This window comes from Sceloporus occidentalis, unplaced genomic scaffold, assembly GCF_023333645.1.
Source record: "Sceloporus occidentalis isolate IW3139 unplaced genomic scaffold, rSceOcc1.0.p SCAF_7, whole genome shotgun sequence".
Taxonomy (NCBI): Eukaryota; Metazoa; Chordata; class Lepidosauria; order Squamata; family Phrynosomatidae; genus Sceloporus; species Sceloporus occidentalis.
This window is the reverse complement of record NW_028316987.1, coordinates 67,679,531-67,695,577: the sequence shown is the minus strand read 5'-3', so window position 1 is coordinate 67,695,577 and position 16,047 is coordinate 67,679,531. Positions and strand designations below refer to the sequence as shown.

General features: G+C 39.1%; 1 protein-coding gene across 1 annotated transcript in view; it reads left to right on the top strand.

Moving 5' to 3' along the window:
* COL1A2 (collagen type I alpha 2 chain) overlaps positions 1–16,047 on the top strand; it is a 69,104-nt gene that overhangs the window by 27,856 nt on the left and 25,201 nt on the right. The window contains exons 17-31 of the mRNA XM_089534016.1: positions 583–681; positions 801–845; positions 950–1,048; positions 2,560–2,613; positions 2,731–2,838; positions 5,272–5,325; positions 5,464–5,562; positions 6,113–6,166; positions 7,448–7,546; positions 9,676–9,729; positions 11,196–11,249; positions 11,935–11,988; positions 12,422–12,475; positions 12,960–13,004; positions 14,644–14,742. Coding sequence (XP_089390142.1) covers positions 583–681; positions 801–845; positions 950–1,048; positions 2,560–2,613; positions 2,731–2,838; positions 5,272–5,325; positions 5,464–5,562; positions 6,113–6,166; positions 7,448–7,546; positions 9,676–9,729; positions 11,196–11,249; positions 11,935–11,988; positions 12,422–12,475; positions 12,960–13,004; positions 14,644–14,742 — 1,071 coding nt within the window. The remainder of the gene's footprint in view (positions 1–582; positions 682–800; positions 846–949; positions 1,049–2,559; positions 2,614–2,730; positions 2,839–5,271; positions 5,326–5,463; positions 5,563–6,112; positions 6,167–7,447; positions 7,547–9,675; positions 9,730–11,195; positions 11,250–11,934; positions 11,989–12,421; positions 12,476–12,959; positions 13,005–14,643; positions 14,743–16,047) is intronic.

Genomic DNA, 16,047 nt, shown 5'->3' with positions numbered 1-16,047 from the left:
AGAATAGATTCACAGAATTATTTATGCCCCAGTATAACAAAGGAATATGCATGCCATGTGAAGAAAATACAGAGAAAAGTATTTGTTGTTGTTGTGATTGAGTTTGTTGTTATGATTATTATTATTTCCCCCCCTCAAGTTACTTGAGATTTTAATAGGCTGGCAAAATAAGGCAATAATGTGTGTGGGCCAGATTTGAGAGGTAGATGACTTTTTCATCTGGAAGACACATGTCCTTGGCATTAGATCCTTCTATGTTAATGTCTTTCTTCATGTGGATGTTGTATCGTACAGACTGCATTTCCAGCCTGCAGAGCATCACATGATCAAAGCTCAAATGGAAGGAAGGATATTTAAAAATACATGTTGGGATAGATGTATCTCACACAAGCCTATTTTGCTGAATTACCTCCTGCAACTTGACCATACTCCTTACACGTGTCCATTACGCTAGCTGATATATTAGCAGTATACCTGTGTTATTCTTTAAAGACTAATTAGAGTGACATATTTATGCTGAAACAGACAATATCACCTGGTTCTTAAAGATTTATAGATGTCCAATATCTCTTTTTCAAACAGGGTGAAATAGGTTCTGCTGGTGCAACTGGCCCAAGTGGTCCTGCTGGTCCTCGTGGTGAGGCTGGACTTCCTGGTGCTTCTGGTCCTGTTGGTCCTCCAGTAAGTAAAATTTAATCCCTGCCATTGCTAAATAAAGTCTCCTTGGCCAGAGGACATGGGAGGTCAGTCACTGATGTTTGTTGCTTTGTAAATTATGGTTTCTTTGCTTGTCTTTTTAGGGTAACCCAGGTACCAATGGTATTAATGGTGCTAAAGGTGCAGCTGTAAGTATCCACAGGTTAAATTTAATTCATTTCATAAGCATTGCATCTGTTGGGTTATGCATCTGTTGGTTGTAATACATCTACTTTCTTTCCCTTTTGGACAGGGTCTTCCTGGTGTTGCTGGTGCTCCTGGCCTACCAGGTCCTCGTGGTATCCCTGGACCCTCTGGACCTGCTGGAGCTTCTGGTGCTAGAGGACTTACTGTAAGTGATATTGTCTGAAATATGTCTCTCCTTTTGTAACTATTGATTCCACAAATGCAGTTTTAACAGTGTGGTTTTTATTTTGCTTTTCTAATTCTCCTCTTACTATAAGCCAGCACCCAACTTCTGGCTTAAAAGATTTGCCATAGCATTGAGACATTCTTGTCACATTCTTCAACTCTAGCAATGAACAATGAAGCAAACCTATTAGGAATTTTCTGTTTCCTAATGTAAATACAGAGGCTGGATGGCCATCTGTCGGGGATGCTTTGATCTGGATTTCCTGCATGGCAGAGGGTTGGACTGGATGGCTCTTGCGGTCTCTTCCAGCTCTGTGATTCTATATCTTTAGTCAATTAAATCTTAATATCTAAATGCAAACTTTCACTTTTACTAGTTCTTTTTATTTTATTCCACACTTGTCTTAATTGTTCAAAAGCGTTCTTAAATGCAGAGATAGAGACCTGTAGCCTCCAGATCTTAGGCCCGGTATAGACGGACCGGAAAGCACGCCCTTGTCAGGTGCTAGGGTTGCCTCGGGGTGGTGCAGCCATACGCCCCTCAACCCTAGCACGTGACGAGGGCATCACAATGGTGGCACCCTGTATATATGGGCGCCGCCATTGTTATGAAAGTGCTGCACGGCGCTTGTATAACCAGCGCACCACAGTGCGCTAGTGGCACACTTGTTAACGGGGGGGAGGTGCCGGTAGGCTTCCCTTTTTTGAGAGGTCTGTACTGGGCCTCAGACTCCAACTCCCATCAGCCCTAACCAGTGCAGCTAGTGGTTAAGGACAGCGAGAGCTGTGATTCAACAAAATCTGTGAGCCTGCATGTTCTTCATCACTGCTTTAAAGATATATTTATTTATCAGGAATCCAGTAAAATAGACAAGTTTGACAATATTTATTTTGTATTTGGGAACATATATATTTAATGTAATCATAGCTAAAGTTGGGTTGCCAGATTGAAAAACAGAGAGGGTTCCTGTACATTTAATGGACAACTATGAAACTAGGAATCAGGTCTGGACTAAGAACTTCCCAGTTCATAACTTGTTATGCTACTGCGGCTCTATTATTTCACCTTCTGTTTTCTTTCCCCTCCTCACCCCACTACTAAATATATAATCCAGGCCATAACTGAGGCCAGTGCTCAAATTATAAAGGCAGAGTGGGTCATATTAATGTTTCTTCCAGATCTTTTAGCTACTGATTTTAGAAACACTACTGGGGGGGGGGGGGGGGGTGTGTGATAAAATTTGGGAGAGAAGGACGAGGAGTGGGTTATGTAGATTTCATTAAAGGATTCCCTACCACCACCACCCCATATAATTTAAGCACTGGTCCAAGTTAGGAAGATTTCTGAATGACAGAGTATTTGAGCATGGTTGTCTCCTGTTGTTATTCCTTCTTACTTGGTGAATGTGTATCTCAGAAGCTAAAAAGAAAAAAAATCAAGTTTGTTTTAGTATACTCACCGCTGGGATCTTTTGTTCTGTTTCCCTCTAGGGTGAACCTGGCCCTGCTGGATCCAAGGGTGAAACTGGTAACAAGGGTGAGCCTGTAAGTACTGTAAAATATTATAAAACAATACAGGATATATATTTTGTTTTGTCTTTTTCTGCAGTACAGCCTGTTACTCAAAATGGTGACTCTACTGCTATTTTTATAACAAAACAGGGTTCTTCTGGCCCAGCTGGTCCTTCTGGTCCAAGTGGTGAAGAAGGCAAGAGAGGTTCCACTGGTGAGCCTGGATCTTCTGGTCCCCCTGGATCTGCAGGTTTAAGAGTAAGTCCTATGCATGTTGCAAAAATAACACAGTGAAAAATATCAGGGAGAGACCTGAATACAAAGATTCTATGTGGAAGATTTCAGATTCAGTCTCTTGGCACGTCCATTTAAATGGATCAAGGGGCAGTTGTTGGGAACGACCTCTGTCCAAGACTCTAGAGTACTTCTGGCTGCCAGATTAGAATTATTTTATTTTATCTGTGCCTGAATGGGCTTTCTGGTCTGTACCAGAAAATAAACATGGTGGACTGTGGTAGTTCTTGATGGAAGGACTTCATGCTTGATACATACTGGTTCCATGTGCATCCCAAATATTATATCCCAAGTAAGTGTGGAGAGAAACCTGACATGACATGAGTGACGACCACTAGGTATGGTAGCTCATACTACACTAAGCAGACCACTGGACTTGCTTTGACTTCAGATGAGCCAGTTCACATCATCTCAGCTAAATATGCCCTGAAGAGAAATCAGATAAATTATATTGTTCTGTAGAATCATGGGTTGGCAAAACATAATTTTTCAAATTAAAAATTACATCAATAATAAGAATAAGACTAGGTGACATCAATGCTCATTTTTTAAAAAAATAATTAAAAGTTAGTTGGCATATTAGTAAATGAAAAGGATCCTGAATAGCAAGATAATGCTTCTGTCTTAGGACATACTTAATTCAAGTCATTTAGAAAAAAATGGATGCTCACTGAAGTTTTGTGTAGGCTTAGAGTCTGGTGCATTGTTTTTCACCTTAGCTTGCATGGAAAACATTTGGTTTCTGCACAGCTGATAGTCACAAGCAAAATGGCCTAATGGAACAAAATAGGAAAGTCATGGCACAGTATGCTACAGTGTTTACACTTAATTTTTGTGACAATGAGATTTTATTCACATTTTTTTATCAGTTGGATCAATTCTGTCTGTGACCTCTATGTCTGTGTACCTATGGAAACCTACTGTGTTCTACCAGTCTTTGACTGTGAAAAATTCGCACGCAGAGTGCATTCAAACATTATTTTTCCAGGTTATATCAGGATTCAGAGATAATCCACAGGAATGCTCTTGTTAGGGAGAAATGTAATAACTGGCCCTGTCTTGTATGATATCATTGAAACAGGCCATCTTTTTTCATCCCATGGATACAGATCTTAGATTACAACATTTCCTAAAAGCTGTGACTGCCTTACGAGCTAAATTATGACTCAGATATGGTGCTGCATTGCTCAGGAGTGATACTATGGACTTTTAAATCTCAATTAGAATAGACCTATTGAGTCAAAATAAATTATATATACAGTGAGTCCTTGTTATCTGCTGCAGTTTGGTTCCAGGACCTCTGTGGATAATAAAAGCTGTGGATGCTCAAGTTCCATTAAATACAATGGCATAGCACAATAGTGTCCCTTATATAAAAAGGAAAATCAAGATTCGCTATTTGGAATGTATAGTTTTTAAAAAAAACATTTTCAAGCTGTAGGTGTTTGAATCCGTGGATAAAAAATCCATGGATAAAGAAGGCCAACTGTATAGTTATTGATTTAGCAAGTCGTTGATTCAGTTGGTCTACTCTAATTGGAACTAACAATTGTAGTCAGGCTCAAAAAATTACAAGATTTATGGTGATGTCATAGGAAGGCAGCATCTTATTAACCACAGGATTGCTCCATATTGTTTCTCATCTGATCTGCTGGATCTTTTTCCATCTGCCACTAAAATCAGCAAATGTCAAGATTTAGATATAAAGTGACTCCGGATTGAGGGCCTTTTCTGGTGGTCTTATGATTCAGGCCCAATCAAATCACTCCTGATCAAGTTAGGTGTAAGGAATGCTTTTGCCTGCTTCAGTTTCTGTTGGTTCCCAGAGCTAATAGGGACATAGGACTAGCATTAGCATAAGGGGTCCAGCCATTGCTGATTGCATGCTGGATATTGCAGCCATATTGAAACTATGCTTGCCATTTCATGAGCATTTTCCTGTTTGCTAGATCAGTGATTCCCAAACTCTAGTTCCCTGGGTGTTTTCTACTTCAGCTACCAGAAGCCTCAGCCATCTTGGCTAATGGGCTGTGATTCTGGGAGCCGGAGTCCAAAACACCTGGGGGATCAGAGTTTGGGAACCACCACTGCACTAAATTGTGCTCTGCAGCATTCAGTAAAGTCCACAGCGAGTCACCTGGAGAAACCTGAACTTCTCATCTATCTCCCAGATATCTAAGGGTATGTGAATTCAAATAAGGTTATAAAATAAAGGGGGAAGATCAGGTTTCATGTCTTCCTCCAGGGCCTTCACAGAATGAAAATACATTCACTGTGGCCCATCAGAAAATTCCGGGCATTCCTTTGTAAATCTTCATCACAAGCTTTGTCTTTTTGCCTTCTGGCGGAAACTTATTCCCATTTCTGACAAGACATTTGTCTTCTTTTTCTTCATAGGGTGTTCCTGGATCTCGTGGTCTCCCTGGATCTGATGGCAGAGCTGGTGCCATAGTAAGCTGCCTTCTGCTATTTTGTTTTCAATCCTAAGAACAAGTAGCAGACTTTTTTTTAACTGACAAGCCAGATTAATGTTGATTTTATTTCATCTGTTGTGCCCTCTAATTTGATCATAATTTGCTTGCTCTGTAGGGCCCTGCTGGCAACCGTGGTGCTACTGGACCTGCAGGTGCTAAAGGTCCAAATGGTGATGCAGGTCGCCCTGGTGAACCAGGTCTCATGGGTGCCAGAGTAAGTATGAATGATAATATCACTTTAAATTAAAGAGTACAATCCAAATAAATTCATGGATTTGCTTACTTTAAAAAACAATAACAATTATACTGGAATTTAGATGAATTTAATTGCCTATTTTAAAAACTCAGTCTACATAATTATGATTTTAAATGTTTAATACACTCAGCAATGAGAACTGCTTTACATTCCTCACCTTATTTGTCTTTCACAACTGTGATGTGAAGTAGTCCACTGAAATTCTCATTTTACAGATATGAAATGGAGCCCATGATCCCATATACATTTAAGCTGCAATCCTATACTTTTTTACTGGGATTAACTCTCACTGAACCCAGTTGGATTTATCTCTTTAAAATATCCCACTCATTACTTATAGGGAGATAGATAGATAGATAGATAGATAGATAGATAGATAGATAGATAGATAGATAGATAATCTCACCACACCATTTTAGTATTTTTGTGCATGCAGAGTGGGGGAGGATACATTTAAATTTCAAATAAACCAAAAGACCATATCAGTGTAAATTTCTGTGCCTTTTAGGGTCTCCCTGGTCAGTCTGGAAGCCCTGGCCCTGCTGGCAAAGAAGGCCCTGTTGTAAGTATGCCCACTTTATTCTGGGGGTGGTGGGGATGGAAAACCTTTTAAAAACACGTATCTTCTACATCCCTACATAAGTAATTTCAACAGAAGTTTTCCCATATTATGTTATTTGACACTTTCATTCTTTTTATCCTATGCCATCCAATTGTCCCAATTGAGCAGGGACACATCTGATTAATCCTCTGTCTCCCACTTGGTCCTTGGCTTACTTGAATTGCTACAAATTGAATGCAAAACTAGTTTGCCGTGGTTAACTCAGCAGCAGAGAGAGAAGAGAACATAATTTTGCTCTACCCAACAGGCTCATGCAAAAGCAAACTTCTGAATCCTCTGCAAATGTTTGTGTTTTTCCTAATTTATAATTTTTGCCATCTTGATCACACTGATGTTGCTTGGTTGCCTGGTTATATGTGTCCCAGTTTCCTCTGTGAAATATTGGAGAGTATGTTATCCAGACAGCACCTGCACAAGCCAAGTTAGATAGATGAAGAGATGATGATTTGCTCAAGGGCTGATGCTGAACTCAGAGCTTTGGACCTGTGTCTTTTTTCATGTTGAGACCCAGCTCTATAGGCAGTATATTATTATGGGCCTCAGATGAAAACATTGTCAGCTAATGATTTTTTTTTTCTCTGTTGAACACTGACTTCTTATTTAGGCTCCAAAGAGGTGTTAGTTTATCAACAACTGAATATGGTTCTGTATAGCTCTCTGCTAGGTCTTCTAAAGTTATTAATTATTTTAAAATTTTAAAATTGATTTTAAAATTAGTGTGAAAGTTTTTAAATTGACTCTCTCTGGGACTCGGGTCCTACTCTGGGAGAAAGGCAGCATATAGAATAATTAAATACGTAAAATAACCCAGTTCTTCAGCAGAATTTTTCTCTAAATCAGTTGTGGGGGAATCTGGAGGACAGGCTGCAGGTACAGCTGTTGTGTAAATATGACACAATTATTAAAGAATAGCCTATAACACAATAAAGCTGATCAATACTGGGGGAAATTCTAGTTATACATACTGCTGTTGTTAAAAGTTAGATCCCAATGTCACACGTATGTGATGGATTCCTTTTCTTGATTTCCATCGCCTTTGGCATGATAGTGAAGTACTGACAATAGTGAAGTACTGATGTAAAAGAAAGGAAGCATAATTTAGATATGTCTTCTGGTTGTAAAAGAAATAACAATTGAAAGTGAAGCTGCTCTCAGTGATGGTAGAATCTGCAACACAGAAGCAATGTACCTAGAATAAAAGCACTGTTCTTTGTCTCCTAGGGTCTGCCTGGTGCTGATGGTCGACCTGGCCCAACTGGCCCAGCTGGTCCAAGAGGTGAACCTGGCAACATTGGATTCCCAGGACCAAAAGGTCCCAATGTAAGTGCACTGGCACTATGAGGTGTCACCATATGTGGCTATGGTATGGCTACTCAGAGAGTTGGTGTAGTACCATGTTCACATCAACATATTTAGTTTTTTTTATATCACAGCAAACAGCACCAGTAACATCCCATAATGTTAGTATAATGTCAACAGCCCATGATGTTGCCTTGCAGTTTGCTTTGCCTTGTTCAGTACCATTTTGACAACAATAAGTAGCATCAGAATTTAGCTGTCAGTTCCATGTTCATGATCATCTGCTATCTTCTTTTCCTTTTTTTAATATTACATTCTTATCCCATGCTCCAATCTAAAATAACACTTAAAATTTAAAACAACAAAACCATTAAAACCACAATAAATACGTCCATCCTAAAAGCAGCAAGAGTAGGGAATTTTCAGGACTATATTCTGCAATATACGAGTCTTACACAGATTTTACTTAATCCAAAGAACGGTTATACTGATGCAACATTTTTGATATGTTCAGAAATCATTGTTCAGGTATACTTGAGAAATTCATTTTAATTTTCAGTGCAGCATCTCCCTCAACAGAACTTGGCTTACAACTCCTAGAATTCCACAGCCAACATGGTCAGTGCTGTTTGGAAGGTTCTGGTTTATAATCCACAAAAGGAACTTTCTAACATTCTGCCCAGCTGGTCATTTTATTGCAAACTTTTTAAAAATGGAAAGTCTTTCCAGAAGTAGTTTAACAACACATAGGCAGTGGGCGCGAAGGTGCTACACCAAATCCCAGGTTTGTGCACAATCTTAGGACCATAAAGTGTCCAGTGACTTTAAGGGGCAAATTACTCAGTCTAATGGTATACAGTGGACCTTTTGGAACATTTTCAAACTGTGGATGCTTGAATCCGTGTATAAACAATCTGTGTATAAGGGCCGACTATCTTCTTTTGTACTGTACCACTTCAGATTGTGAGTGGGCAATCTCATGTTTAAATGTTCCTTTATCAAAAATGTCCGCACTATGGAAAGCTAGCATGCGAGAGAAAAAGATTCATGTATAGCTTTCTATTGGCAACATTAGATTTACTTGCTTAAGGAGATTGTTGGCAGGTTTTTAACACAGGGAAAGATTCAGGCATATAATCTCCCATTACTTTTTTAAAAAAAATTATTCATATTTTATTAAATTTTTTTCTTAATTAAAACATATAAAAATACAGCAGTACTGTAGTACAAATTACACACTAGAACAGTACATATTGACAAAGATCTTCACGCATCAGCTTGCACCATATAATCTCCCATTACTAGTATGAAGCAGTATAGAGAAAGTTTTGAAAATGCAGTTTGGAACTAAGACCACTGGAGTTGGAGGCATTCATATTTTAATTCTGTACATTTATTCCTTGAGTTTGGTCCTTTAAGTGTGTTTGTTAGGCCATAGAAGATAAAGGATTCAAGTGTAAGTAAACATACTAAGTCAGTGAAATGGAGAGGTGTGGCCCTCCAGATGTTTTGGGACTGTGACTCCCATAATCCCTCACTATTGGATTTACTAGCTAGGACTAACTGAAGTTGTAAGACAAAAATGTCTGGAGAGTCACAATTTCCACCCCTGGATTAATGCATTCACAGGATTATCTAAATGATAATATAAATGTTTCCAGACTATTAAATGAAGGCCACAATGGAATAGGCTGCCCAGAGGTGGTAATGGTATTGACATCTCTGACATTTTGGAGGCAAAGAGCAGCAGTGATTTCAACAGAGGGCTAGAAGCATGATGGTTTGTTGAGAGTGGATAAGCGAACAGGTTGTAACCATACAAGCAGTAGGAAGAACAGCTGATCTTGGAGGGGGTCACATTTATGGTGTTCTGTCAAGCGAGCATGGACCTTGGCAGTTTTCCAAGCCTAAACTTGAAAATGTTGCATTTTTATACTACACCTGTTAGAAACAAAAAAAAAGTAACCCTTCTACACTCTGGTCCAACCATACCAGTCCCTGAAGCTTTAGCCCTGATCTGAGAGTCTTATGAAAAGTCTTTGGAAATACATCAGCAAAAGTAAAATGATCTAGGTATAGCTATGGTTCATTCTAATCGGTGTCTTATTTTAAATGTCTTTCTTTTTTCTTTTCTTTTTCTTTAACCACAGGGTGAGCCTGGCAAACCTGGTGACAGAGGCAATGCTGGCGTTCCTGGCAATCGGGTATGCACGATTTCTGTATTTCCTGGATGGGTGTGCCTTAGTTAGGGAAACTGAATTATTACAAGGATTTCCAAAATCTAAGAATAAGTTCTGCAAATTAGTGTAAAGCATGCATGGACAACTGCAAAGTTTCTGGGGACCATTTTTCTGTCCTAGGACCCTCTAGGTGCTTTGGACAGTTCATGTGGTCCTCAGATGCCCTCCCTCAAATTAAAAAAACCTACAAAAAACAGAAATGGTTGAAAGTCAGTCTCTGGTTTTGAAAGATTGGGGAAAAATTATGTTAAATAGTGAGTATATTACCACTTCTGGAGGTTTCCAGAAAAGACAATTCACCTGCAGGAGGGGCAGACAGAAAAAGAGTGATTCCTGAACTATCTCAATTTGGCTGGGGCAGTTCCAGTTAATCCTCTGTTGTCTCACTTTTTCAGCCACTTTTAAAATGTCCCACTTTCTCTCACCTCCTTCCACTTCCCCCCTTTGTTCTCACCTTACTTCAGTTGCTGCAAACAGAGTTCAAAGTGTAAAAGTAATTTGCACTCAATTAACTCACTTGGGGTAGAGAAGAAGAATTGACAATCTTGGGCCTGTTACAGACAGCCAAAATAAAGCTGCTTCGAGACACAGTGGAGGTATGGTGTTTCAATGATGCATGCGTCCTAAGAGTCCAGAAGTCGCACCAAAGCCACGCTCCAGCCCTAAGGACTGGAGCGTGGCTTTGGTGCGGCTTCTGGACTCTTAGGACGCATACATCAGTGAAACACCATACCTCCACTGTGACTCGAAGCAGCTTTATTTTGGCTGTCTGTAACAGGCCTTGGCCACATGTGTGCTTGTCTTCATCTGTAAAATATTGGAGAGTATGGTGGTACAGGGAGTCTGGAGGGGTCACAGGTTGGAAAAGAAGCTTAAGGCCTTTGTCCACCCCATTACATGAAATCAGATGCAAGTCTAGCTCCTCTACTAGTAACTAGAAACCAATAGCTTTCCTCTGTATGTAGTTTTCCTCATGTATGTAGTCCTCTGTATGATCTTTTCACCAGTATATATGTCAGCGCTTAAAATAAAAACCAGACCTCACTTCAGCATCCACCAGATAACTGGCATGGCAGCTCTAATTTATAAAATTATCTGATTAATGCTTTACTAATTTTTAGTCCAACCTGAGATCTTGTTATTGTTGTTGTTTAGACAGAATAATTTTACAGAAAGAATGATTATGTGTGTGTGTGTGAGAGAGAGAGACAATGCACAATCATACTTGTGTCCATCCACACATATACCAGAAGTTACTTTTACATAGTATCCATGTCCATCACATCACATGTGATGGACCAGGTTCAGACCTTTTATTTACAACCCTTTGATTTTTTTTAAAAAAAGAAAAACAGACCTGTTGTATATTTTAGCAGAAGACTACCCATAGTTTATTTAACAATACTTAACAGAAACATCTCTTCTTCTAGGGTGCTCCTGGTCCTGATGGAAACAACGGAGCTCAAGGACCAGCTGGTGTCACTGTAAGTATAAGATCAGCTTTGCTTACCTTTGATGCAAACAAAAAGCTCAGTCTCCTGGTGTGTTTGACTGATCATTAATGTTAATGGAGGGTATTGATTGGCATATGCATTCTTTTATGTAATTCTGAAGGGAGCAATTGCATGTGTTTATTCATTTATTTATATACCTGAGTAAATTATGTACCGTATATTAAATTATACATTAGGTTAAAACATCCCTGTTTGCATCTCCCTGCTTTTCTCCCTACCTCTAGCATGACTTCTAGAAGACTGGAAGCTTTAGCTCCCAATTCCAATTGACCAATATTTTAGTCATACATCTGAACACAAACTGTGGTTAATTTTAACCATGGTTCATTGCTTCCTGGTCTGTGGTTTGAAAATAGCTTTTCTAGAATGTCCAGGATTGAGTGTGTCCATGTATATGTGTATGTATGTGATAAGAGAGAGACAATATGGTGCAGTGGTTTGAGCATTGGATTATGACCCTGAAAACCATGGTTCATTTTCCTACTCAGCCATGGAAACCCACTGGGTGACCTTGAGAGAGTCACACACTCTCAGCCCCAAAAAAACCCATGGTAGGTTCACTTTAGGGTTATCATAAGTTGGAAATGACTTGAAGACACACAACAACAGCAATGTGATAAAAGCTTTGTTTGTTTGTTTGCTTTATTTTTGCTAGGGCAACCCTGGTTCTAAAGGTGAAACTGGTCCAGCTGGTCCTCCTGGCTTCCAAGTAAGTGAGGATATACTTAACCAAATATAGAATATTTTTGGTTGTGATAATGGGAGTTTTAAACTGAATCAGTTAGAGGTTTCCAGGATGTGTAAAACTGGCAGAGGGGAACTGAGCTGTCTTGCACAGTCCTTTGCTTTCATTTTACCTTAAAGACTATCTAGACTGCTCCAGTAAAAGTGGGGTGTTTTCATGCAGGACAGAAGGGCTGTCAGACTTAAGGTTTGATTTCACACTACAGAATAGGTCTGCAGATGCCCAGAACTAAGCTTTTAAGACACAATTGAGTTCCTGTTCTCTTGACTGCTATCCAGAATAAGAGGTTTAGTAATGCTTTACTGCAAGATGAATAAATTCATTTGCAGCCATTGAAAGTGTATTCAACCTTGTCATATTGATATTTTAGTACATCTCATCCTTTCTTTTCATTTAGGGTCTTCCAGGTCCCTCAGGCCCAGTCGGTGAAGCTGGCAAACCAGGTGAAAGGGTAAGTGATAAATGATGTTATTTATAAGACACAATCTTCTGAACCACACAAATGCAATGGACAAAAGTCTTGTATGACCAAAGAGAGAAGCCCCAGATTACTTTTCTTCATGTGTGATAGCCTTCAACCCATTGTGTTTTCTCAAGTTCTGTCATGAATGTCTTTAATGTGCCAAGGTGAACAGCAGGTGGAAGTAGTTACACATTGTTTTAAAGAAAGCTGGGATAATGGTTCTGTTTTTTTGTTGAAAATGTTAACATCTGAACACAGATTAAATATGTTATTGTGATATTTTCACATGTAAATATACAGAACTTTATTCCTTGAAGTTGCTTTCATGTCATTTTCTCACTCAAAATGTTGTCTTCTTTTTATTTCACTGAATGAAAATCTCCTTAGCCAGTAGCTTTCGGATCTGTTGAACAATAGTAAGAAAAGTCATTTAAGTTAAAGTTAATTAGTCTCTCTCTTTTTTTTACAATAGGGTCTTCATGGTGACTTTGGTCTTCCTGGTCCTGCTGGTTCAAGAGTAAGATATTTTTCCTTAATATTTTCCTTTTTTTTTATCCCCAGGAAAACTTGAATATATCATTATCTCTGAAACTCAAGTCTTGGGTCTAACACATTAGATGTTACAACTTTAGACCATTTTAGTATACTGAGGGGGATTTAATCTATATCACCGGTATTTTTCTTGTAGAAAAGGACAACATTGGAGAGTAAAGCCAAGTTGAAAAAATTATTTATCTGGACTACAGCTCTGAAAATCCCCCAGCCAGTATAATTTTTGGCCATGCTATCTGGTGAATTATGGTAGCTGTAGTAAAATAAAGTGAAAAATTACTTTAAGAAAAAGAAAAATGAAGAGAATAGAGACATAAAACAAAGTAAATTCCATTGTTTCAAATTATTAGACCTTTGCACAATTCTCCCTTTACTAAACTTTATCAGCCACCTTGAATCCTATTTGGGAGAAAGGAGGGATATAAATTCAATAAATTAATTACTAAAAATATCATCAAGCTAAATATGTTTTACAACTGAAAACAACATATATAGTGAAATAACATTGGTATTGCTATAATCAGTATATTACCATTAATAGGCTTTTAATCTAATATACAAAAGATTAGATAACACACTCAATCATTCTTAGAATAGGTCTGTTGAATTTAATGGAGCTTAAGTTGATGAACTTAAATACTTTTGATTTCAGTGGGGCTAGACTGTCTATATGACTAAGCCTCTATTCAAGCTGTAGTGTTTTATAGTCACATAGCATATGACATAATGATATTTATGAAATAATTAATAAACACAGCATGCAAGTACAATGTGCATAAGGCATATGTATCCATACTGTTATGTTCTTTTCCCCCACCACTATAATGAGTTGGATTGGGAGGAACACAATTCTGAACTAGGAAATAAAACCAGTTTTGCTCTCTCCAGCATACTTGTTCAGCAATGAGCCCCACTGAAGCCAGTGGGACTTCTGAGTCACTGTCATTAGGACAGAACTGTAGAACTGATCAGTTATGTTATGCTTCTAGCCAAGTCAAAATAAGAGTCAGAGCTTGCTACAGTAGCTCCTTGAACTATTGGTTAGATATAGTACTCCTACTCCTATGAGAGCCAGTGTGGCATGATGGTTTGAGCATTGGACTAGGACCTAGGAGACCAGGGTTCAAGCCCCAGCTCGCCTATGGAAACCCACTGGGTGACCTTGGGCAAGTCGCACTCTCTTAGTCTCAGAGGATGGCTATGGCAAACCCCCTCTGAAGAAATCTTGCCAAGTGATAGGTTTTCTTTAGGGTCGCTGTAAGTCGGAAACGACTTGAAGGCACACAACAATAACAAAATACTCCTACAGGTGAACAGGACCTATCCATAATTGGAGAACTTGGAAATGAACAGGTCCCAGACAGCATAACCACTGCTTATGTTAGCTGGGGAATTCTGGGAGTTGTTACCTGTTTGGAAGTAACTTGGCTGTTTTCCAAGTTCTGCTTAATCCTAAAAACACCAATTCAATAACTATGAATTTTTGTGAGTTCACAAGTAAAGTGAATGTTTACTGTCTGTACCGTTGAATACTATTTTTCCTCACAGTAACAAATTGATTACTTTGGATTCCAAACAACTTCACACCGATTTGTTTTCTGCAGGGTGAGCGTGGCCCTCCAGGTGAAAGTGGAGCAGTTGGTCCTACAGGCCCCCTTGGAAACCGTGGCCCATCTGGCCCCCCAGGAACTGATGGCAACAAGGTAAGGCAGAGAGGCTGCAATTTTTCTGAAGTCCTAGGGAGGGCACTGTTGCATCCTTCATGCATGTACTGCTGATGGCAACAACTTCCACATGTCTCTTCTTGAAATACCAAAGCCTCGATGCATGATCAAATGGCATATTTCTCAGTCTGTATTAAGAGCTTTCATTATGTGGGAAATGGAAGTGGGAGCCACCAAAACAATTCAGAAACCAGATGTTACAGCAGACACGCAGAAGTCTTTTTGGCTTGAGATTTTCCCCTGCTGTCTTTGTTGTTAGAGGTGCTGCTTTGAAAAGCTGTGTTTATAATACTGAGAGCCCACAGTTGACCCACTTCAGAGTTTATACACAAGCGTTGCTCCCTCTGAACAACAGATCTGTATGTGAAATGAAAACAGGGGTGCAAATCAAATATCCTTCCAGATGCTGTTAAAGTGTAGCTCCCCTTGACCCTGGCCACCATAGCAAAATCTGAGAATGCTGGGAGTTGCACCCCAATTCTAATAACAGTGAACATAAATAAATAAATAAATATGGTAGACCACATCATTTCAATTTGAGATTTAAAGTTGGCTTTGGGACAGAAGTGGACAAGCCATTCCAATATTGTTGGACTACAAAAACCCATCACCTTTCATGAGCATAAGCCAGTGGTGAACAATCCTGGTAGCTGCAGTTCAACAACATCCAAAGGCCTGTACAATTTCCACCCTCATTTTAAATGAGGAGGACTTTGAAAGCCTCATTAGGCATCTGGAATTTACATATGTATGCATTACATTTAGATCCAATTGTTCCAAAAGCTTGGAAAAGTTACTTTTTGGAAAGTGACTACTGGCTAGGGAAATGTGGGACTTGTAGTACAAAAATTGACTTTTTCAGGCTTTATGGCTTTCCACAAATGAACTCAAGGCAGATTATGTGGCTCTCCCCTTTCCCACTCTATCTTCACAACAACCCTGTGGGCAGCTAGGGTTGAAAGTGTGTCACTGATCATCCAGTGAGTCTCATGATTCAGTGAAGACTCATGCTTGGATGTTTGCTTCTGTCAATTGGTATAGTTGTAGCAATATATATGTGCTCACTAGGTCTGAACTTAAAGTTATTTTTTTTACTATAGGACAGAAATAAAGCAAAGTCCAAAACCTGAAAGGGACATGATCCTTATATAGAATTTTTGAGATGGACTGCAGCCTAAAAGTGCTGCCCTGATGGCACCACCATAATGAAATGCTGTACAGCTGTTTTCAGTGAGGATGTCCTGTTTACAGTCTGTTTTGAACCCTTTCTTCATCATTCTGAAA